The sequence below is a fragment of the Carcharodon carcharias genome, chromosome 21 (assembly GCF_017639515.1).
Source record: "Carcharodon carcharias isolate sCarCar2 chromosome 21, sCarCar2.pri, whole genome shotgun sequence".
NCBI classification, from domain to species: Eukaryota; Metazoa; Chordata; class Chondrichthyes; order Lamniformes; family Lamnidae; genus Carcharodon; species Carcharodon carcharias.
In genome coordinates, this window is record NC_054487.1 from 43,278,294 (window position 1) to 43,302,453 (window position 24,160).

Genomic DNA, 24,160 nt, shown 5'->3' on the forward strand with positions numbered 1-24,160 from the left:
CCACATCCCAACCGCTTGTCTTTCCTGATTGAGCTAACCCAGTGCTGGTCCTCACGATGCACTGTCCCACTCATGGAACTGACAGGCTATGAGCTGTAATTTCACCACGAGGGATCTGTCAGCTTACCAGCTCTTTACTTGAGCACTATCTCAGCACTGTGTCTTGAAAGCTTTTCTTCGTAGTCACCATGCTGCGTTCTCAGCACTCTCTGATGCTCCGACTCCATTGTAGCCTGACCAAAATGTCAAGGGTTGCCTCATGCCATGTAGCATGATCTAAGGCTGTTCACCATGTCATAATTGTACTTAATCTAGTTGCCAGGCTGTTTTACCACTGCTGATCACCATATCATGTTATTGTTATGATACAAGGCACCAATCACTCATAAGGGATTGGATAAACATGTTGTGGTTCATTTATTAAGACTAGGCACATGAGAACAGTTATACATAGCTGTAAAGCTTGAAGACATCAGAGCTGTGTGTGTGTGCTTTGCTCAAAGAAAAAGTGAAACTAAGACTGGGTCACATGCTACACTTCCCTCCTACTGATGTCATGCGGCTATCCCTTTAGGCATATTACAACAGTGCATGAAATTCTAAGGGCAGGCTCTCAATCCCACTGTGTCGCACAGCCCAGTTTAGGCTTGAAGGGTTAAACTAGAGAAGGTGAACCCATGTTAGAAGGGTAGTTAGTTGCTTCTTTATTTTTTTATTTATAGCCTGAGGAGTACACAATATGTACATGTGTATCTGTGCCACACCTATTAGTAAGTGTTATTTCTGTCCACCTCCCAGAAAGAGAGAATTTGCATGGCAGCAAGTATCATATTAAAGTAGCTGGTAGAGAGAAGGTGTGGTACACACCCATACTGTGGCCAGGAGGATAGAGGCGGTGCATTTATGATGTGTTTTGCTGCTCACCAGGGGGTCCCAGTACTTGCTGTGCAACTATCCTCCAAAGGGGAGGGTAAGAGAGAAGTGCATTTAAAAGTGTCTTTTCACATCCCCGGGGTATATTGAAGTGCTTCACAGTCAATGACTTAGTCTGAAGTGCAGTCACTTGTTATGCAGGCAAAGGCTGAAGTCAGTCAGTATTCACGCAGCAAAGTCTGACAAACAGCAAACAAATGAATGAGTAGTTAGCCTGTTGTAGTTATGTTGTTCATAGGATAAATGTAAGCCAGGACATTGGGAGAATTTGCAAACTTTTTTTATTCAACTTGAGCTATGGGATTTTTTTTTAGCCACTTGATGAGGCTGATGGTTTAATTTGTCATCCAAAAGGCAGAACGCTAACAGTGCACCGCTCCCTTTGCACAGCATTGAAATGTCAGTTTGGATTATGTGCTCAAGTCCCTGGAATGGAGATTGAACCCATGGCCTCCTGACTCCAAGGCATGAATGTTTCCACTTTGCCAGCTTTTGGAGTTGCTCCAAGGTGTTACCCTGGAAATTGAAATTTTAAACAAAACCTCTGTGGCAAGCCCCGTAAACAATAATTGAGCCAGGTAATACGAGGTTAGGGAGCAAATTAAATTGTTTATTTGGAAGCAGTTTTAAGCACTAATTCTCAGGAAAGGTTGGGAGGGTGTTACAACACAGATTCAGCATTTGGTTTTATATAACCCTGCAATCCAGTACCCTAATGGGTGGAGGCACTAGAATGACTGGACAATCAAAAAGAAACTTTGCCAGCCAATTAAACTACAACAGTACCCATGTATTGGATCTTGCCAATTTGTGCCTAAATTCACTGGATTTGTGCAAGTGGAAGTATATCTATGGGGAGAGTTCATTTTCCATATCAGACAAATAGAAGTCCCACTGGTGTGAATTTCTCAGTAGCTTGGCTTGGAGACCCTTCAATGATGAGTTTTAACAAGTGCCACTTTGCAGATGACCAGGTGGAAAAAATGTCTTTATTAGAGTCAATATGCTCCACAAGATAAAAGAGCACCAGCCAGTAGCCAAGAACAAACCTTAGAAGCAATTCATCTAATGTTGGAAAGTTAGATAAGAGTTCTGCTGTGTGGCCTTATGGGTGCACTGTCAAATCAATTGATATAAGAGAGGTAGGAGTTGCCAGTATTGGCTGACATTTAATTAACTGATTATTTCTTCTTAATTAAACCTAATATCCTATAACTTCAAATATTTAATGTCAATCTCTTCTCCCTGCCCCACAAGTACAGTATACATTCCTTAATTCCAATGCACAGTACAAATTTATTGCTCAATTCCAACTTTCTTATATTACCCATGTTCCTTAATTTAAATTATGAGATAATTGGGAATTTTTTAATGCGTAAAATGAATGAATTATCAGGATAATTTGATTCAAAACTATATTAAAATATTTCAGCTGCTTTTCAATATTTTGGTAGTATTTTTCTGTACTGTTTAACCATGTAACTATAGAGGTTTATAGCTTAGAAGAAGGTCATTCAAGCCTGGCATGTTTCTGTCAACTTTGTTAGAGCAACCCACAGCTCTGTTGTCTCCCCTTTGTCCTGTATCTTCCTCTTTATTATCCAAATTTCCTTTAGCTAATGCTCTGGTCTCTGCCTCAAATGTTCACTATGACAAAGCATTCCATGTTACAACATCCCTCTGCAAAAATAAATTTATCTTAACCTTTCTCCCTACCCCTTTAGTGACCCTTTTAAATTAATGGTCTTCTGTGGATCTTCCCTACTTTATAATGGAATATCCTTTGAAAACAGGGGCAGGATTTTTGGAGGCTGATGGGGGTGGGAACTGAGGTGGGGGTGGAATGGCTACCTGCTCACATGTGGTGGGTAGCCATCTGAGGTAATTAAGGGATTTATTGAGGCCTCTATCCTGCACCAACTGGAATTTTTCACACAGCAGCCAAAACACAGCAAGTTAAACAAGTTGGTCTCCTGGTCGGTGGGAGGCTATGTTTCATTCCGCTAGGCACCCCCTCACACCTGTCATGCCCATTGGGCCACAGCTGCTGGATGTCCAGTAGAGTGATTGCCCCTCCACAATCACAGTCAGGCAGGTGCGGTCTTTTTAAAATTACATTCCTTTACCTTCTCTTCAGAGGGTGCCTCCACTTGGAGACATCCTTTCTATCTCTCTCAGCCAGTGAGGCTGCTGATGGTGTCATTACTGGAGTGCCTTTGACTGGCCCTCCAGCTCCAGGAACACATCACATGAGATGTTTGTAACTCTTTTGAGTACAAACCCGTTTCCATCTGTTTCAGATGAAGTCACATTGTTTCATAGTTTGCCATTGTGAGATTTGAACTCTTGAGTTATTGTAACTCTTTCAAGTACAAACACGTTTCCATCTGTTCCTATTCAGATGAAGTTACATTATTTCATAGTTTACCATTATGAGATTTAAACTCTCAATCTTGGGGTTACAAACCCAGTAACTCTTTCGAGTACAAACACGTTTCCATCTGTTCCTATTCAGATGAAGTTACATTGTTTCATAGTTTGCCATTGTGAGATTTGAACTCTTGATACTCTTTTGAGTAAACCTGTTTCCATCTGTTTCAGATGAAGTTACATTGTTTCATAGTTTGCCATTGTGAGATTTGAACTCTTGATCTTGGGGTTACAAACCCAGTACCATAACCACTTGGCTATTTAAGCCAAGCAAAACCCGTTTCCATCTGTTTCAGATGAAGTTACATAGTTTGCCATTGTGAGATTTGAACTCTTGATTAAACATGTTTCCATCTGTTTCAGATGAAGTTATATTGGTTCATAGTTTGCCTTTGTGAGATTTGAACTCTTGATACTCTTTTTGAGTAAACCTGTTTCCATCTGTTTCAGATGAAGTTACATTGTTTCATAGTTTGCCATTGTGAGATTTGAACTCTTGATCTGGGGGTTACAAACCCAGTACCATAACCACTTGGCTATTTAGGCCAAGCAGCTCCAAGAGCCTGCTTGTTGTCTTTAATTGGATGACGAGCAAGTTCTCTGGCCAATAATTGGCCAATTCTGCAAAAGTAAATGCTGGGATACTGCTCTGATCGGGACTCAGATTTGACCCTGACTGCTGGGGTCCAGATTCAGAGTTACAAATGATTCAGACATTCTGACAATGAAAATAATTGATTTTTTTGGTCTAATGGCCCAGCAGGAAATGGCACTCATAAGACATGCACCTTGGGAAATCACTGGTGGTTGGCCAATGATTTTTAGTCCATTCATTTAATAAAACAGAAATCACAGCTGAAAGTTGGAATTTTTCCAGAGAATCATCCCCCATGAATGTTGCTCCCTATTGGTATAAAATGAATAATTTACAGCCTGGTCTGGGCTTTGGTGACCTTTTGGATTTGATCTGTAATTTATTCTTTACTGATCTGATAGAAAATCGCTCTCTCATCGTACCACCCCCAACATCGCTCCCATACCACCCTCCAGCCACACCTTCTAGATAACTCTCAAGTATTCTGACTGCTGTCTTCTAGATAGCCTCTGTGAAACCTCCCCGCTCTGCTCATCCTGATGCTTGTCACTGCAATTATAAAGTGCAACTTCTCATTCAGCTGTTAAGATTCAGTACTTACTGTGACTGGGGTAAACTGTGGGTGGGAATGATGCAGCACTGGTAAATCTAGTTGATGGCAATGCAATTTTGAAATATGAGCAATTAGCTGGGGAGTTTATATCGAGTAGTAGCTCGGTGTGTGCTCATGGCTGTCAAACAGATGGACAGGAAAGCAACCTTCTATTAACAGGAACACAAATCTTTTTTTCCATGCTGATTAATTGCTGCTCATTGCACAGCCTGTGAAAGGACCTGCCATCATTCACACTGATAGGCTGTATTATCACAGTGTATGGTATACAAGGGATTATTCAGGGAATGCAGTGAAGGATGCGTGAACTATAAAGTATAAACATTCCCAAACTTCTCGTGCATCGTTACAGTGAATGTAAGTGTGATCAGCAGCTTCACAGTCTGGAAAACTTGGCAATTAAAATCCTAGAAAACAAGTTGATGTGTGTCTCAGGAAAATGGCATAGCTTTTTCTTCCTGGTAATTCACTCACACAAACTTTATGAAATATTTATATATCACATCCCCAGTAGATGTCATTTCAAGCTACACCTAAAAACTTGACAAGGTAACTATAATTGCACATATGATTGCCATTTCTGGTTGGAGATATTCTGAGACATTTCATCAGCTGAGTGCCTGTCTCTACTGCCCTGCCCAATGCTCTAACCATTGATTATCTGACAACAGGCATCGCCGTTCTACACCATAAAGATAGTGAATAGAAAATGGCTCTTCATTACCCAATTGGACAATTAAGTCAAACAGCAATTTCTCCAAGTCCAATATTTTGATAAATAGCAAACAAAAGTGTTCATGGAACTTTAAAAAAAATACATTGCCCAATGATTTTTCTCCTGGGATGGTCACAGCAGTGTCTTGTAGTTTACTCTTTAATTCATGGATTATTAGTAGTGTTGCTTTATTGTGGACTTGGCCCAATAACCAACAGGATTGAAACTGTCCACATTCAGTTCCAGTTCAAATGTAACCTTTCTAGCCAGCAGACAATGAAGATTTTAATCATCCAAATGCAGGTGAAATGACCGTCTGAGGCCACCATTTCTCTTCAGTTAGTGATATATTGAAGGTGTTGTTGCATCAATCAACTCAACCAGAAAAATGAAACAAAAAGGCAGGAAAAGTCTTATTCTAAAAACTAAGTGTTGGGCTTCTTCGTTTTAACATGCATTTCTCTAACTTAATAATATAACAGAGGAGAAGGAGGAGAGAGAATGGGTGCTCATTCCACTTTGTGAATGCAAAAACCATGTAAACACGTCAGAAGTCAATGCACAGCCTGGTTTATGTAAAGTGTTCTCTTTAAGATTTAGTTGTTGTGCGCGGCCCCATTAAATTAGTTTGTGCGGTTATTTATATAAGAACAAGGGCTGAGAGTTACCATTCAGGCTGCTGTGTGGTGATGTACCCATGCTGCTTACTAGGGACATTGTTTTATATTCAAGTGGTGACATTACTATGGCTACTCGACTATTATCTTTGTGATAAATTTTCAAGTTTCTTTAGACTGTTCAATAATTCAAAGATAACTCAATTTTCATAGCAGTTATGATATTATTTAACCATGTGAGAATTAATACATTACAATATTTAATCAGCAGCTTATGAGGAACAATTGAGAATTACTTTATATTATGAGGATGTATTTTTTTAAGATACAATTTCTAATTTTTTCTTTTCTGGTTGGATTTAAAAGTAAACCTGAAACCCTCTCAAAACAATGGAGACTGCCAGATGACTACAATATACAGCTTGCATTCCACCAAATGGGATGGAAAGAAAAGACACCCGGGGAGCATGAAAGACCTCATTTCCTGTTGGCTTTACACTATCCTGAAATCTTGAAAATGTTCCTGAGATGAGACGTCAAAATGCAATTATCTTTCTAAAACAATGACTGCAACAGACATGAACTAATTGAATTTCTCTGGAATATACAGCCAGCAGGGTACTTTAACTGACTGTGTTACCAAGCAGGGCGGCATCAGTTGTACTGAAACAGTTTACAAAAACTGATTGGTCTCTCTCTCTCTTGGAAATATTGTGCCAAGATTTGCAAAGTAACCAACCACTGCAAACAATCTGAAAGCATAAGTAATAGGACTCCTGCAATATTGGCAAATAGCCAGTTCACTAAATTCTCTAAATTAAAAAAAAACCTTTTTACAGCCAGTTCTAAGGTGGTAGAATAGGGGAGTCATTTCACCCTCCCTAATGAGATTGTAACACTTTAGCCCATTGGTAGAAGGCATGGTTCGTTCTTCATACAACCTACTCACTTACAGTTGTACACCTGTCTGGTGTCCTCCTTGGCCTTTCTACAGTGAGGATGACCCAAATCAATGTTCCTGCTAAGCTGTGCACATGCATAGCTGCACAGCAATCATAAAGATAATGCACAGGCCACTCACAAGGTGCTCCTTTTAAGATACTGCACGTGTGAGGCTTCATAAAAATTTTAGAGCTAGTGCACATTGAAATAAATAGGCTGTGCACAACAAAGAAAATGTAGGGGAATCATTGACTCACAGCCCCCTAGGATATACTCCAGAAACCAAAACAGTGGAAAATTCCATCCAATCACAGGCACATCATGTTCAAGCACAGGCCTTGGGCCTCCCTTATCTGCTAAAGCCTTTTCTGTATTCAGAAACCCAGGACCTTGAAGATGATAAGTGTTCTAACTGCAAATAAAATCTAGAATTAGCATTACCTATTTTCCTAATTTTATTAAAGGAATAATAAAACTAAATTAATAAACTATAACCTAACAAGATTTATTTAATTACCAAAGCTTAATTCTGAACAAGAATAAATGGGGATGAGAATTCAACAATTTACTTAAGTTCACACATTTCCATAGAGATACGAGAGACTGTGATTTAGACAGCTTTACATCTCACCGTTCTTTTTCTCACTCTTCTTGCAACAACAAATAGATTGTGCAACATCAAAGCTACTTGTGATACTACACCTGGCAGAAGTCAGTGGACAGTCCAAAAACAGTGAAATTTAGAAAAAAAACTCAGGACATTTAACTCTTGCAATAGCTAATTGCTCATAAGAAAAAAAGAACGTGCATTTATATAGTGCCTTTCATGACCATCAGACATCTCAAAGCGCTTTACAGTCAATGAAGTACTTTTGAAACGTAGTCACTGTTGTAATGTAGGAAACGCAGCAGCCAATTTGCGCTCAGCAAACTCCCACAAACAGCTATGTGATAAAGACCAGATAATCTGTTCTGTTGATTAAATATTGGCCAGGACAGCAGGGATAACTCCCCTACTCTCCTTCAAAATAATGCCATGGGATCTTTTACATTCACTCGAACAGGGCAGATAGGGCCTCATTTAACATCTCATATGAAAGACGGTACCTCCGACAGTGTAACATTTCTTCAGTACTGCACTGGAGTATCAGCCTAGATTTTTGTGCTCAATCCCTGGATTGGGACTTTAACCCACAACTTTGCGAAACTGAGGTGAGGGTGCTATCAACTGAGCTATGGCTAACCCTCTTATTCCCATATTCTGACCCCAATCTAACTGTTATAGCAATGGTGAATATAGAATATGTTTGTACACCTTTGAAAATTATGAATGCATTGTGTGGAAATACCCATTGGATTGATTTGGAGACATAATTGGATAATAAGAAACCAGAAGAGACAGGATAGCCATTGCAGATCAAAAATGGTGACTGGGCTGATGGAAATTATCTGCCGCTGTTTGTTTGTAGTTAAGAAGCTTGTAGTGCATATGTGGTATATTGAAGATATTGAAAATGAATTAATAATGTGTTGATCGATTCCTTTATATTAAGAACTGAATAAATATCCATGTTAGGTATAGAATTGAAGGTTATAGAGGCAAAGTTGGTTGAATCCTTCATAGAACAAAATTATTCTTATGCTTCTAAGACCATAACATCAATTGTGTGAAGCAATTGGTCAGAATGGAAAAATGGAGGTATAATGGAGATATTGTGACGTTTTAGTTTGGAGAGGTTGCGGTATTGTTATGATTCCCATTGAGACCAATAACAAGAGATATGTGTGAATTTCTCAGTGACCAATTCAAAGAATCACATAGCAAGATTTCATGTTTTAAGATGTTACTATGCTAAACAATATCTCTCCCTCCAAGTGTTGTGTAGCTGCTGAATGTCATTCTTGACCCTGAGGGAGGTAAGTTGTCCCTTACTTTTTATGTGCAATGGTCTCTACGTCAATCACTGTATGAGGCAAAGCAGTTTGAAAATGGTTTAGGATATCCAAGAAAGGATATGTTTCCAGGCTTATCCCCATGAACTATGTTGGAGAGGTTACACAGAAACCAGAACAAAGTAGTGATATAACTGGGGGATACCATCCATTGTGATGCTACTGATCATCTAGATTTATGCAGTTATTGCATTCGCTGTTGTTGAAATGTTTTGTCTTGTTCCAGGCTGAAACAACCAAATAAATCTTTCCTGCTAATAGGTTTCCACATGATATACATCACTCTCTGCTATGAAAACCTTCACTTTGAAGGCATTATTTCTATTTTTTTTAATACAGAGTCTCACCCTGCTTGCTTTAACTTGAGGGAAATAAAATGAGGCTTCAGTTCCACATGCTAAAATTCTAGTTCTCCCCAGAATTTAGCAAAAAAGGGCCTTTAATTTGGGTGTGTGATTACTGTCCCGGTCTCTGACTCAGTTGTGCACTTTGTAGCTTAATCCCACTCGATCTTCCATACATGTAGAATCAATATGAAGAGTTCAGCATCAGGCTCAATAATGCTGAAGGTGCTCTTAATTAAGGTGCCTCTATTTTTATAATGGATTTGAGCAAATGAAGTTGGAAATCAATTAATGATGCAGTCTGGCAGTATTTAATGAATTCCTTGGGGCTTTGCATTTAATATAAATATTATTGACAATGGGCAACATCCCCCCCATCCAGGGGGATGTGCAGGAACAGGTGCAGGGGGGATCAGTACCTCTGGTTGGGGGCGTGCTGCCATTTTAGGTAGACGGGCCAATTAAGGCCCGCCTAGTGTGATGTCCGCCAGGAAGCGCTATGTGCTCCCTGTGTGGGTGGGGTGGGGTGATAGATTCCCTCAGCCAGGAGTGCGCTCTTTCGCGCATGCGTGCAAAAAAAGCGCACATGTCTCCCCAAGGCAAAGTGCTGCCTCAGGGATTTTGGCTCTGATTCAAAAGTTGAAATAAAGGTCATAAAAAAAATTCCCTGCCATGTCCCCTCATGTGACATTGTTGGGACATGTCCATAACTTTTATTTAAGCATTTGATAAAAATTTAAATACCCTCATGAAACTACATCCTGCCCGTGGATGAGGTTTCATGCTTTCTCTGAGGCCTGCCTGGGCTCCTGGCTTGCCCGCCAACCTTAAGATAGGATGGGCAGGTCCATCAATCGTGTTAATTAGTTTTTTAATGGCCTTAATAGGCCATTGAATCGGCTATGCGCCCGCCGAACTTGAAAATCTAAATGACGTCAGGACGCACTCCTGACGTATCCCCGCGTCATTTTACACGTCGACGAGCAGGCCCTGCCCCTACTTGCCAACCGGAAGATGCTGGCCTATAAAATTTATTGACTACATAATCATTCAGCCATGTAATTGGGATGGCTGAATTCAGCATGGCAGTAACAGAAAAATCAGGCCAAAGAAAGAAAGGTCTTTCATTTATATAGTGCCTTTCACACACCCAGGGTCACTTAAAGCAGTTCACAGACATTGGGCAGAATCATTTGGTCCCATTGGCGTCAGGCGCAATTGGACAATATGGTGAGAAGGCCAAAAATCGATTTGAAACCAGTTTGCGATCGTTCGGTCCACCTATCAATGGGGGGGCTGTGTTTGCTGCTGCACGCCAGGAACCTAATTTCAATACTTCAGAATCTCATGATAAGCCCTGCTCATCAGAATCACCCTCCCCCCCACATCAAATTTACAGCCCAGCTGGCGTGACTTCAGAACGGTGTGCTTCTCAACTGCCTTTAAAAGGCGTGCACCTGATGACTGAACTTCACGGAAAACTCAGAAGCGAGTGCACATAATCTCATGCAGCGCTCACAAGCATCACCTGCAGGACATCAGGGAAGACACACTGCGTATTTGGTGGTGGTGGTGGTGGCGGTGGCACAGGCAAGCCGCTTTTTCCTGGCTGGCTTTCAGTGCAGTGCCAGGGCAAGGGGTGGGACAGGGGGCAAGGTATCAATGACTGAATGAAGTACCTAAGCATATGCCGGGGGTGGGGTGGGGGAGTGAGGGGGAGGGGAGGGGAGGGGTGGTGAGGGAACCAGCCTTGCACTTGGAAAAGCTTGCAAAAATGGGCATTGTTTCACACCTGAGACCGTTCAGCTGGCACTCGATTGACATGCTTGAAGTCGAGCCTCTGAAACCTTTCTGCCCAATCAAGCAACGCTCCAGAACTTTTTGCCTCTCAGGCTCAGACTGCAAATTAATGTGCACTTTAGGGGGCAGTAGAATAATTGGCTGACTGGGCAAGTTGTATAATCCCCTCGCCATGGTGCAGTCACTGATGGAGGCACTCAGAGCCCCATGCAATGTCTTTATTCAGGTTTGGATCCCTTTTGGGTTAGGAGAACGCCTGTGCCTGAGCTGAGAGCACAGCCTTCAGTCCAATGGGCAAAGCTGCTGCCAATCGGTTGGGTGGAGCGGGGCAGAGGTGGGTGGGGTTTCTGGCAGCCATGAAGGGATGAAGCCAAGGGGTGGCCAGCACTCTCCTGCACGGATAAGGAGACCATGAGACATAACCAAGAGATGTCCTCAGGACACATATGCTAACCCAAGTGTCTCTCTCTTTGATCCTGCAGGAGGATAGCATCAAGATCATGGAGCCTGGTGATTTAGCGGTATGCTTCATGGCTTACAGAGACCAGAGAAGAAGAAGAAGAGGGCGGTGGACACGCCTGGCTCGGCAAATGGAGGTGCACTTCCCTCAGGATGAGGGGGTGGCAGGGCCTGCTGCACACGTAGCTGAAGATCCACAGCAAGTCATTGCTTGTAGGCACCTCGCTAGACCCAGGGTCTATAGACGGCACTTGTCATTCTTGCAGATGACTGAGAACCAGTGTCACTGAAGACTGTGCACATCTAGGGAACTGGTCGGTCACATCTTCCAGCTGCTGCAGGATTTGGTGCCATGGGGACTCAATTTTTACGCCAGGGCTCCACAGGTAACCTATGTGGGATCTCGCAAACCTCCATGCACAATTGTATCCAGGAGATCATGGATGCCATCTTCACAAAGGCACAGAACTTTGTGCATTTCGACTGGGATTAGGAAAGCAGAAAGCAAGACCGTTGGGGTTTGCACAGATCTCTGGTTTTACACAGGTGCAGGATGCCATCGACTACACTCGTGTGGCACTTAGATCTCCATGGCAACTATATCAACTGCACGGGCTTCCACTCAATTAATGTTCAGCTGGTCTGCGACCACCACAAGCATATCCTACAGGTCTGCACATGATTCCCAGGGAGCGTTCATGACTCCTACATCCTTAGCATGTCTCAGATCCATGACATCTTCCAGGGTCCAGAGAGGCTGCAGGGTTGGATCCTCAGGGACAAGGGCTACCCACAGAGAATGTGGCTAATGACGCCCTTGCGGCAGCCTCAGACTGCAACAGAGTGACGGTATAATGAGGCTCATATGCTGCAACCTAGACTTTGGTGGAGCAAACTATAGGCATCTTGAAAATGAGGTTCTGATACCTCGACAGTTCTGGTGGGGCACGGCGATACAGTCCCCGGAGGGTGTTGCGCATCTTTGTAGCTTGTGCAGCAATTGGGGGAGGAGCTGGCTGAGGAGGAGAAGGAGGAGCTGCACGTCTCCTCCGATGAGGAGGACATTGAAGAGGATGACGATGATGAGATTCTCGAAGGCGAGGATGCCCGTGATGAAGCTATCGCACTGGCCAGACGAGACAGGTGCGCTTGGGAGGCCCTCATAGCCACAAGCTTCATGGAGGATGATGACAAGATGCAATGAGGAGTGTCCAGACATCCTCACCTTGCATCTGTGAACGTTTGTCTCTGATGACAGCGCACACACCCTCAGAGCTCAGGCTTATGTCATGGAGATGCAATGGAGGCCCTAATAATCACTAGGTTCCAGGAAGATGATGATGACATGCAGTGAGGACACTCCATAGATCTTTACATTGCCTCTGTGAATGTCTAACTCCTGTCTGGCTGAAAGCAGCTCACTTGCACTCTGTGATCAGTGATATCATGGAGACACAGCCAAAAAACTGTAAATGCACCTGAAGCTTTGTCAGCCTTCAGGACCTGACCCCTTCAGGAGCACAGGGTCACTGTCACAGATGCTGAAGAGATGGAGGGCCAGCCCTCCCTCAAAGGTGCTGAGAGCACACAGAGAGAATGTTGGAACTCTGTGATGTCTGCCTATGACATTCTGGCAGCAAAGACAAGCATCATTGCAGAACAGGCATCACTGATTTGTTCATTGCATGTGAAGGCAGACTATCACTTTGGTCTGAAGGTTACACACTGCACAGAGAAGAGGCTCTGGACCAAGACACCTGCCTTTATCTTGTGCAGGAACCAAGGTTCACATCTGAGTAACACTAACACTACACATCATAACAAGGAGCCCTCGGCAAAGATACATCATTGAGAGATTTTTTTACAATAGTGAACATTGTGTACAAGTGATTAACACCCATTCCCAGGCTGTGCAACTACATCTTCTTAACCTTCCTAACCCTGCCGCTATGTCTAGGTGCTCCCCAGCCATCCACAACAGAGGTGGAGGCAGCCCGCTGACTGCTATGCCCTGTCTGTGATGACCTTGGCAAGTGTCCTCTGGAGGGCCCTGGGTTTGTGTGTCCTGCTGTGGGTCAGCTGCGCTCTCCTCACCGAGGAAGAGGGGATTTGCATCAGCCAGGCATTTCCAAAGTCACCTGGGTAGATGGTCCCAGAGTGTTGAGCTGCTAGTCCTCCTCCCTATAGGTTCCCAATGACCCCTGGCTGACTCCTTGAGGAGAATGGGAAGCTGGAGTGAGATCGAGTTGCTCCACACCCCTCTCACATTGACACTGTTGAAGGCCAATTATGGCATCAGCGATGGAGTTCAGCCCACACCGCAGTGCAGGACCGATGTCCCGGGCCAAGGTCTATATGCTGCCATCCTGCCAATGCTGATCTTGTCAGTATGCTGGTGCTATCACCTCAGACTGAAGGCCGGCTGACTCCTCCATTGTCCCTTGCAATCTGAGGAGTGCACCAGACACCCTTTCCTGATGTTCCTGTGATTGTCTTTGCAGCTCCAACAGCTGATTGAGGACTGAGTCCAGAGGCTCATCATCTGAACCAGACTCAGCAGATTCCTTGCCTCTAGCTGTCAGTCGAGTGCTGGTGATGTCGGATGTCCCTGCCTCTGCCTGACGTGGACCAGATTGTGTGCTGTGCTCACCAGATTGTGATCCCGAGACAGTTCTACATCTAGGCCCCACCGAGGTGTGAGTCGTCGCACTGGTAGATGGTCTGGATGAACGCTTGACTGCTGCCCTCAGCGTCCTCATCCGAGGTGCTGTTGGCACTGGGGTCAGGGTCAAGGTTGCCTGAGGACGACATGTCAGATGTGCCTCAGATAGAAAGTGGGAAAAGTGGAAAGTTTCAAGAGTAGCTCAGGATATTAGAGGAAGGGTATTGGGAAGGAAATGGATTATGTCCTGTTGAAGGGGTAGCGTGATTACAGATTCAGGATGAATCGCCTCCTTCTCTCCTGTAATTTTTACAGCTCTGTGCTTATCTGTTTTACTTTTTGTGGACAGATTCCACACAGCAAAATAAGCAACATATTGAACTGGTTTTACAGGAATCAAAAAAAAAGATTACATTGAAGGAAGTTGTGTTAAAAATGATAAATGCTGATCCTTCCTTGGCAAATACATTGGGCAGAACATTACAGATTGTCCCGCCTCACCTGCAAGCAAAATCAGTGTGGAGCTGACCCGCTCCATGCTGGCCTACCCCGCAGCCATAACATGATGGGCTGGCAACTCCATCAGTAGCAGCAGCACCAACAGAGCATTAGTGGACGCTTCCAGGCCTATGAAAAAGGTCTATGGACCCTAGAAGAAGGTAGGTCCAGGGTTTTGGGCAGGGAGGGTTTGAGCAGTTTAGGGAGGATGGGTTGGTGGGAGAAGTGTGTTTTATGGAGCAGGCAGGTAGGAAGAAAGGGGAGTACTGTGTTAGCAAGGCTGCCCCCCCTATCTTCAAAGGGCACCCCCAAAGATATTACCCCCCCCTTGCTTCCCGCCCTTTGATCAAGGCCTATGTAACCCAGCACGACTGCCCATGCCAACCAAATTATGGCCTGGGAAATGTATTACTCTTAATTATTTGTTTAAATATGGCAGATGGGCTGCCGATTTTGGTGCCTGCTAGTCCCCTGTATTTTGGTGGTGAGCTTGGGTTGGGCAGGAAGGTGGTGGGGTGCGCACCTGCTGAAAACACGGTGAGGGCACGTAAAATACAGCCCAATGTTTTATGAAGTGATCCAACAATGGTGTTGACCGCTTTAGTTAATGTAATGGGATAATTTAGTTTAGATTTTCCTCTTTGTTGCTCCAGTTTCCAGATGTAGTTGGAGGGCCAGCTCACATGCCTGCAGCTACACTGCTGTTTCTGCCTGACAGCCTCAGCGTAAGGGCCTTGCCAGAAGGCCTGCACTGAACAGCTGCTTGAGCCATGAAAATGACCACACCAAGAACATTAAGCAGATAGATCCCTGCATAGGTGAAGCCACACCATCCTATAGGCCTCCTAGCACAATCCTCCTGTCAGGAATTGGCTGCCAGTGCATGGAGGACATACAAATTAGGCCAGAATCGTATTAAAATGACTCATATGTGGTCTCCCCTGCATTAAAGGAGACAAAGCCAGGGACAGAGGTCTTCAAATTCAGGACCGTCCTTCAGCCCCGCCTTGGGATCCACTTGCAGACCAGAAGAAGAGATATTCCAGCCTACTGGCCAGTTGAAATGGGGCCCACATGCAAGTGGTATGTTTTGTGTCCTGGCCTGGACACTGAAGTCATTGATGCCACAGTGAATAAGCTAGCCCAGTCTTATAAGCAGCCAGACAGTTGCTTTCCAAAGCTGGTTAGTGAAACTAGCAGAGCATACTGGAGTAGCTGGCCTCTGTTGCTTCTCCCACCGACCTCCCAGCTCTAGTGGGTATACAAGATGAACTCAGAGTGGCACAGGCTTCAAGCTGTGAGTACTCTGGTCTTATATTGTAAGAATAAAGAGCAGAACTAGTCCTCTGCTGAATGAATGATTACCATATTCATTTATTTTCCTTCTAATATTTACACCTTGTACCTCTTAGCTTCCTGGATAAGTGGACAGGCAATGGAAGTTTGTTCCAGAGCTCCACCACTGGGAACACAAAAAAGGAGAAAAGTGCTTCATTTTTTCTTTCCTAACCCCTGCACCTTCATGATGGGATATTTGATGTCAGCAGTTCACCATGATGGCAGTCCTAGTTGTGCACCTTATGTAATTATGGCATTGGCAATCTTTACCGTAATTAATTAAATCTGGCAAGATTACAATTTGGACACATTTCCCCTTGACATCTCATTTGCCAGTCATTTGATCAGAGTTGCAGCCAACATTACTGAATAACATTTAAGTATTGTTGGGCTGGTTGGTCAGTGCAAGGAAATTCTGTCTCACTGATTGATGTGAAATGTCTTGTTCTCCACAGGATAGACATTTGGGAGTGTCACGGAGAAGATTCCAATCTGACAGCTGGTCATTTGTCTTCAGGGACCTTCAGGTCCCTGCTTCTACCTAAACTACAACTTCTCTATATCCAACTAACTATAATCAAGAACCGTCATCAAGATACTTCAGAGTCTGGAAACTGCCAGCTTTTCATCATAGACTAATTGTGCACTTGGCCTCTAACCCAGATCCTCAGAAAACTCTGCGTTCCTCAGGAAGATGAATTACTTGCGGAGGCGCCTCTCAGACAGCAGCTTTGTGGCCAATTTACCAAATGGTTATATGATGGACCTGCAGCGTCCTGAGAGTTCAACCAGCTCACCAGTGTCGCCGGCTACTGAGCGCCGCCAGCCACCAGCTCCCTCCACAGGCTCCACCATCCTCAGCTCCATCTCCAATGCCGTCAAGCAGACAACAGCGGCAGCAGCAGGACTAGTGGAACAAACGGGAGCTGCAGCTCCTGCTGGACCCACCGCCCCTGTCATACGGAAACCAAAGATCCTCTTGGTTATTGACGACCCGCACACTGACTGGTAGGTGTTTGTTCGCCAGGTTAGTTGTTGGGTTAGCAATTGGTACAGGAAGGCTGACTGGAAGGGAGATACTGCAGGTGTTCGACTAGACCTGTAGAATAAAACATTAGTTCTCTCTTTTAATATCCTGAATTTGGGGATTTGGCTTTGCGCTAGTGATGGTAGCGTGGGGGTGCGGTGGAGAGGACCAAAATTGGACCAGTAAGCCATATTATCATGGACACAGATCATTCCCAGTGGCCTTTGCAGGTGTTTCTGCTCCTTATGAGCTGCTTCCCATTCTATTTACTTGTAAATTGATGTGCTGTTTTTTCTCTTCTGTTTGGCATTTTCCAAATTTTTCCTTTTTTATTGTTCATTGGATCTCTGCAGAGTTACTTTGTGTCCAAAAATAAAATAGTGCAGATGTTGAAATGTGAAATAAAAACATGAAAATGCTGCAAGTACTCAGCAGGTTGGGCCGCATGCGTGGAGGAAAGCTGAGTAAACGTTTCAGGTCAATGGTCTTTCATTATGCATGCTTGGCTGTGAGCTCAGACCTGTAAAAACATTAACTCAGCGGGGGGTTTCTGTTTTGACAGCTGAAGTGTATCTTGACTTTGCTTGATTGACATCTGTAAGTGGTTGTAATAAGTCATTCTTTCTATGATCTCTGTTGTCAATGTCTTAATGTTTATTTGGACAGGATTAAGAGGTTTGAAATGTTTGAAGTTTCTGCTATTGATATTTTAATGCTCTGCGTGATTGACAGTTTTCTGAATTGTAATAACAATAACTTTTTTTGAAAAGAACAGTTATGAATGGGTAGGATTTTTATTTCTCTTAGCAGTTCCAATTTGCCATGGTTATTATATGGCTCACAGGTTGTGTACACAGACCATACTTGGTGAATGGGCGTGGAAGAGGACTGAGTTGGCATTGTATTAGCATGGACCATATGAGGAACCATGGAGGGGTGGTTTGGGGGCGTGAGTTGGCACTGAGGCATGAGGGGCCAAAGGGGGTGGATGAGTGTGAATGGTGAGGATGAGAGGCCCTAAAATCTACCAACACAACTGGGACAAAATTGTAGAGAACACAGGCAGCCTTTCTAACCAGCCCACCTCAGCACCCATGGCCTCTGATGCTCTGCTTCCAGAGTCAATAGACCCATTTCCATCCTGCACCTATGCACCCAGGTCCCCACATCCCTACCACCACCCTGAAGCAAAAATTGTGCATTTTAGGGCAATTCTTTTGACTGAAGTTGGTCTGGCAAGTCAGGAAATTTCCTGACTTGTGCTGTCTGTCTCAGTCACTGAAATCCAGCTGTGTGTGAGAGAGTAAACATGTGCACAAGAGAGTGCCAGGGTGTGTGTGTGAGAGTGTGAGAGAGTGAAAGAGTGTTGCATAAGAGAGTGCATACGTGAGAGAATATGTGCATGAGTGAGTGATAGAGTGTGAGAGTGCAAGATTGTATGAGAGAGTGCAAGAATGTGCCTGTGTGTGAGTGTGTGAGAGGGCAAGAGTGTGTGCGTGAGAGAGTGCATGAGAGGGAGTGAGAGTGTTTGCATGAGAGAATGCAGGAGTACAAGTATGTATGAGAGAGTGTGTGTGTAAGAGTGTGCATGCGTGAGAAATGGTGAGAGTGCAAGCATGAGAGAATGCTTGAGAGACTCTGAGAGTGTATGCGTGAGAGAGCGAGAATGCATGCACAAGAGAATGTAAGCGTGTGTGCATGAGAGAGTGAGAGAGTGCATGCATGAGAGAATGTGTGCATGAGACAGTGCATGAGACAGTGCATGAGAGAGAGCAAGAGTGCATGCATGAGAGTGCGAGGAAGCACACATGAGAGAGTACGTGCATGAGAGAGTAAGAGAGTGCAAGAGTATGTGAGAGAGTGCAAGAATGTGTGCATGAGAGAGTGAGAGGGTGCATGTATGAGAGAATGTGTGCATGAGAGAGTGTGTGAGAGAGAGCAAAAGTGTATGCTTGGCATGTTAAAGTAATATACCTGCACAGTAGCCCCTCAGTTCTGATGTGAACAACCTGTTACTCCAGGGTGTTGCTGCCGTCAGGACTTTGCTGCTATGTGGACACGTTTATCAAAATCCATCTGGTTTAACTATTTCAATGAAGAGAATGCATGCCTGAGAGAGTATGAGAGTGCATGCATGAGAGTTCAGGCTTGAAAGAGTACATGCATGAGAGAGTGCATGCAAGAGCTTGAGAGAGTGTGTGCAAGAGAATGCGTGTGTGAGAGAGTGCAAGAGTGCCTGCATAGGAGACTGTGAGAGTGCCTGCATCAGAGTGAAAGAATGCATGTATGAGGGAGCGCAAGAGTGTGTACATGAGACAGTGCATGTGAGAATGCATGCGTGAGTGCAAGAGTGTGCGCTTGACAGAGTGCGAGAGTGCATGCGTGACATATGGTGAGAGTGCATGCATGAGAGAGTGCGTGCTTGAGAGTGCAAGAATGCATGCATGAGAGTATGACAATGCATGAACGAGAGAGTTCAAGTGTTTGTGTATGAGAGTGCTTCAGAGAATGCGAGAGTGTGTATATGAGAGAATGTGTGCATGAGAGATTGCGAGAATGCTTGTGTGTGAGAGTCTATGCATTAGAGAGTGTGGTAGTGCGTGCATGAGAGATTGCAAGAGTGCATGCATGAGAGAGTGTTCGTGAGGGTGCATGAGAGAGTGTGAGAGTGCATACATGAGAGTGTATGGAAGTGTGTGCATGAGAGAGTGTGAGTGTTTGCGTGAGACAGTGCGTGTTTGAGAGAGTGCAAGAGTGTGTGCGTCAGAGTGTAAGAGTGCGTGCGCAAGAGTGTGAGAGTGGGTGCGAGAGAGAGTACGAGAGAGTGCGCGTGAGAGAGTGTGGGAGTGCATGCGTGAGAGAGTGTGAGAGTGTGTGGGTGAGAGAGTGCGAGAGTGCTTGCGTCAGAGAGTGCGGAAGTGCATGTGTGACAGAGTGAAAGAATGGGTGCGTCAGGGAGTGTGAGAGTGCGTGCGTGAGAGTGAGCAAATGCGTGAGAGTGTGCGTGCGTGAGAGAGAGAGTGCGTGCGTGAGAGAATGAGAGAGTGCGTGCGTGAGAGAGTGAGAGAGTGCGTGCGTGAGAGAGCGATAGAGTGCGTGCGTGAGAGAGCGAGAGAGTGCGTGCGTGAGAGAGCGAGAGAGTGCGTGCGTGAGAGAGCGAGAGAGTGCGTGCGTGAGAGAGCGAGAGAGTGCGTGCGTGAGAGAGCGAGAGAGTGCGTGCGTGAGAGAGTGAGAGAGTGCGTGCGTGAGAGAGAGAGTGCGTGAGAGAGCGATAGAGTGCGTGCGTGAGAGAGCGATAGAGTGCATGCGTGAGAGAGTGCTGGAGTGCGTGCGTGAGAGAGTGCGGGAGTGCGTACGTGAGAGAATGCCGGAGAGACTGCGTGAGCGAGTGCGTGCGTGAGAGAGTGAGCGAGTGCGTGCGTGAGAGAGTGTTCGTGAGTGTGCATGAGAGAGTGTGAGAGTGCATACATGAGAGTGTATGGAAGGGTGTGCACGAGAGAGTGTGAGTGTGTGCGTGAGACAGTGCGTGTTTGAGAGAGTGCAAGAGTGTGTGCGTCAGAGTGTAAGAGTGCGTGCGCAAGAGTGTGAGAGTGGGTGCGAGAGAGAGTACGAGAGAGTGCATGCGTGAGAGAGTGTGGGAGTGCATGCGTGAGAGAGTGCGAGAGTGCGTGGGTGAGAGAGTGCGAGAGTGCTTGCGTCAGAGAGTGCAGGAGTGCGTGCGTGAGAGAACACGAGAGTGCATGCGTGAAAGAGTGCGGAAGTGCATGTGGGACAGAGTGAAAGAATGGGTGCGTCAGGGAGTGTGAGAGTGCGTGCGTGAGAGTGAGCAAATGCGTGAGAGTGTGCGTGCGTGAGAGAGAGAGTGCGTGCGTGAGAGAATGAGAGAGTGCATGCGTGAGAGAGTGAGAGAGTGCGTGCGTGAGAGAGTGAGAGAGTGCGTGCATGAGAGAGCGAGAGAGTGCGTGCGTGAGAGAGCGAGAGAGTGCGTGCGTGAGAGAGCGAGAGAGTGCGTGCGTGAGAGAGCGAGAGAGTGCGTGCGTGAGAGAGCGAGAGAGTGCGTGCGTGAGAGAGCGAGAGAGTGCGTGCGTGAGAGAGCGAGAGAGTGCGTGCGTGAGAGAGCGAGAGAGTGCGTGCGTGAGAGAGCGAGAGAGTGCGTGCGTGAGAGAATGAGAGAGTGCGTGCGTGAGAGAGAGAGAGTGCGTGAGAGAGCGATAGAGTGCGTGCGTGAGAGAGTGCTGGAGTGCGCGCGTGAGAGAGTGCGGGAGTGCGTACGTGAGAGAATGCGGGAGAGACTGCGTGAGTGAGTGCGTGCACGAGAGAGTGAGCGAGTGCGTGCGTGAGAGAGTGAGCGAGTGCGTGCGTGAGAGAGTGAGAGAGTGTGTGCGTGAGAGAGTGCATGCGGGAGAGAGTGCGGGGGTGTGTACATGAGAGAATGCGGGAGAGACTGCGTGAGAGAGTGCGTGCGTGAGGGACTGCGTGCGTGAGAGAGTGCGTGCGTGAGAGATTGTGTGCGTGAGAGAGTGAGCGAGTGCATGCGTGAGAGAGTGAGCGAGTGCGTGCATGAGAGAGTGAGAGAGTGCGTGCGGGAGAGAGTGTGTGCGTGAGAGAGTGCATGTGTGAGAAAGTGCGTGCCTGAGAGAGTGTGAGAGTGCGTGCGTGAGACTTTGAGAGAGTGCGTATGTGAGAGGGTGAGAGTGTGTGCATGAGAGGGTGCGGGACTGCGAGAGTGAGAGAGTGCGTGCGTGAGAGAGTGCGAGAGTGCGTGCGTGAGAGAGTGAGAGAGTGCGTGCGTGAGAGAGTGCGAGAGTGCATGCGTGAGAGAGTGCGAGAGTGTGTGCATGAGAGTGCGAGAGTGCTTGCGTGAGAGAGTGGCGAGCGTACATGCGTGCGTGAGAGAGTGCGTGCATGAGAGAGTGCGTGCGTGAGAGAGTGCATGAGAGTGAGAGTGCATGCGTGAGAGAGTGAGAGAGTGCGTGCGTGCATGAGAGAGTGAGAGAGTGCGTGCGTGAGAGAGTGAGAGAGTGCGTGCGTGCATGAGAGAGTGAGAGAGTGCGTGCGTGAGAGTGTGAGAGAGTACGTACGTGAGAGAGTGAGAGAGTGCGTGCGTGAGAGAGTGCGTGCGTGCGTGAGAGAGTGAGAGAGTGCGTGCGTGCGTGAGAGAGTGAGAGAGTGTGTGCATGAGAGTGCGAGAGTGCTTGCGTGAGAGAGTGGCGAGCGTACATGCGTGCGTGAGAGAGTGCGTGCATGAGAGAGTGCGTGCGTGAGAGAGTGCATGAGAGTGAGAGTGCATGCGTGAGAGAGTGAGAGAGTGCGTGCGTGCATGAGAGAGTGAGAGAGTGCGTGCGTGAGAGAGTGAGAGAGTGCGTGCGTGCATGAGAGAGTGAGAGAGTGCGTGCGTGAGAGTGTGAGAGAGTACGTACGTGAGAGAGTGAGAGAGTGCGTGCGTGAGAGAGTGCGTGCGTGCGTGAGAGAGTGAGAGAGTGCGTGCGTGCGTGAGAGAGTGAGAGATTGCGTGCGTGCGTGAGAGAGTGAGAGAGTGCGTGCGTGAGAGAGTGAGAGAGTGCGTGCGTGAGAGAGTGAGAGAGTGCGTGCGTGAGAGAGTGAGAGAGTGCGTGCGTGAGAGAGTGAGAGAGTGCGTGCGTGAGAGAGTGAGAGAGTGCGTGCGTGAGAGAGTGAGAGAGTGCGTGCGTGAGAGAGTGAGAGAGTGCGTGCGTGAGAGAGTGAGAGAGTGCGTGTGTGAGAGAGTGCGGGAGTGCGTGTGTGAGAGAGTGCGTGCGTGAGAGAGTGCGTGCAAGAGAGTGCGTGTGTGAGAGAGTGCAAGAGTGCCTGCATAGGAGACTGTGCGAGTGCCTACATCAGAGTGAAAGAATGCATGCATGAGGGAGCGCTAGAGTGTGTACATGAGACAGTGCATGTGAGAGTGCATGCATGAGAGAGTGCGTGCTTGAGAGTGCAAGAATGCATGCATGAGAGTATGAGAATGCATGCACGAGAGAGTTCAAGTGTGTGTGTATGAGAGTGCTTCAGAGAATGCGAGAATGTGTATATGAGAGAATGTGTGCATGAGAGATTGCGAGAATGCTTGTGTGTGAGTGTCTATGCATTAGAGAGTGTGGTAGTGCATGCGTGAGAGATTGCAAGAGTGCATGCATGAGAGAGTGTGCCTGAGTGTGCATGAGTGTGAGAGTGCATACATGAGAGTGTATGATAGTGTGTGCATGAGAGAGTGTGAGTGTGTGCGTGAGAGATTGCGTGTTTGAGAGAGTGCAAGAGTGTGTGCGTCAGAGTGTAAGAGTGCGTGCGCGAGACAGTGTGAGAGTGGGTGCGAAAGAGAGTACGAGAGAGTGCGCGTGAGAGAGTGTGGGAGCGCATGCGTGAGAGAGTGCGAGAGTGTGTGCATGAGACCGTGCGAGAGTGCGTGCGTCAGAGAGTGCAGGAGTGCGTGCGTGAGAGAACGCGAGAGTGCATGCGTGAAAGAGTGCGGAAGTGCATGTGTGACAGAGTGAAAGAGTGGGTGTGCAGGGAGTGTGAGAGTGCGTGCGTGAGAGAGTGAGAAAATGCGTGAGAGTGTGCGTGTGTGAGAGAGTGAGAGAGTGCGTGCGTGAGAGAGTGAGAGAGTGGGTGCATGAGAGAGTGAGAGAGTGCATGCGTGAGAGAGTGAGAGAGTGCATGCGTGAGAGTGCATGCGTGAGACAGTGAGAGAGTGCGTGCGTGAGAGAGTGAGAGAGTGCGGGTGTGAGAGAGTGAGAGAGTGCATGCGTGAGAGAGTGAGAGAGTGCATGCGTGAGAGAGTGAGTGCATGCGTGAGAGAGTGAGAAAATGCATGAGAGTGTGCGTGCATGAGAGAGTGAGAGAGTGCGTGAGAGAGTGAGAGAGTGCGTGCGTGAGAGAGTGAGAGAGTGCATGCGTGAGAGAGTGAGAGTGCGTGCGTGAGAGAGTGAGAGTGCGTGCGTGAGAGAGTGCGTGCATGAGAGAGTGAGAGAGTGCATGCCTAAGAGAGTGCGTGCGTGAGAGAGTGGCGAGAGTACGTGCGTGAGAGAGTGGTGAGAGTACGTGCGTGAGAGAGTGGCGAGAGTACGTGCCTGAGAGAGAGGCAAGAGTACATGCGTGAGTGAGAGAGTGAGAAAGTGTGTGAGAGTGTGCATTTTTGAGACAGTGAGAGTGTGCGTGCGTGAGAGAGTGCGTGCGTGAGAGAGTGAGAGAGTGCGTGCGTGAGACTGAGAGAGTTTGTGCA

General features: G+C 46.4%; 1 protein-coding gene and 1 pseudogene across 1 annotated transcript in view; both read left to right on the forward strand.

Moving 5' to 3' along the window:
• The first annotated feature begins 16,593 nt into the window (after positions 1-16,593).
• The window catches only part of LOC121293146 (synapsin-3-like), a 998,055-nt gene continuing 990,488 nt past the window's right edge, over positions 16,594-24,160 (forward strand). The window contains exon 1 of the mRNA XM_041215893.1: positions 16,594-16,907. Coding sequence (XP_041071827.1) covers positions 16,594-16,907 — 314 coding nt within the window. The remainder of the gene's footprint in view (positions 16,908-24,160) is intronic.
• Positions 18,872-18,987, forward strand: LOC121293469 (annotated as a pseudogene).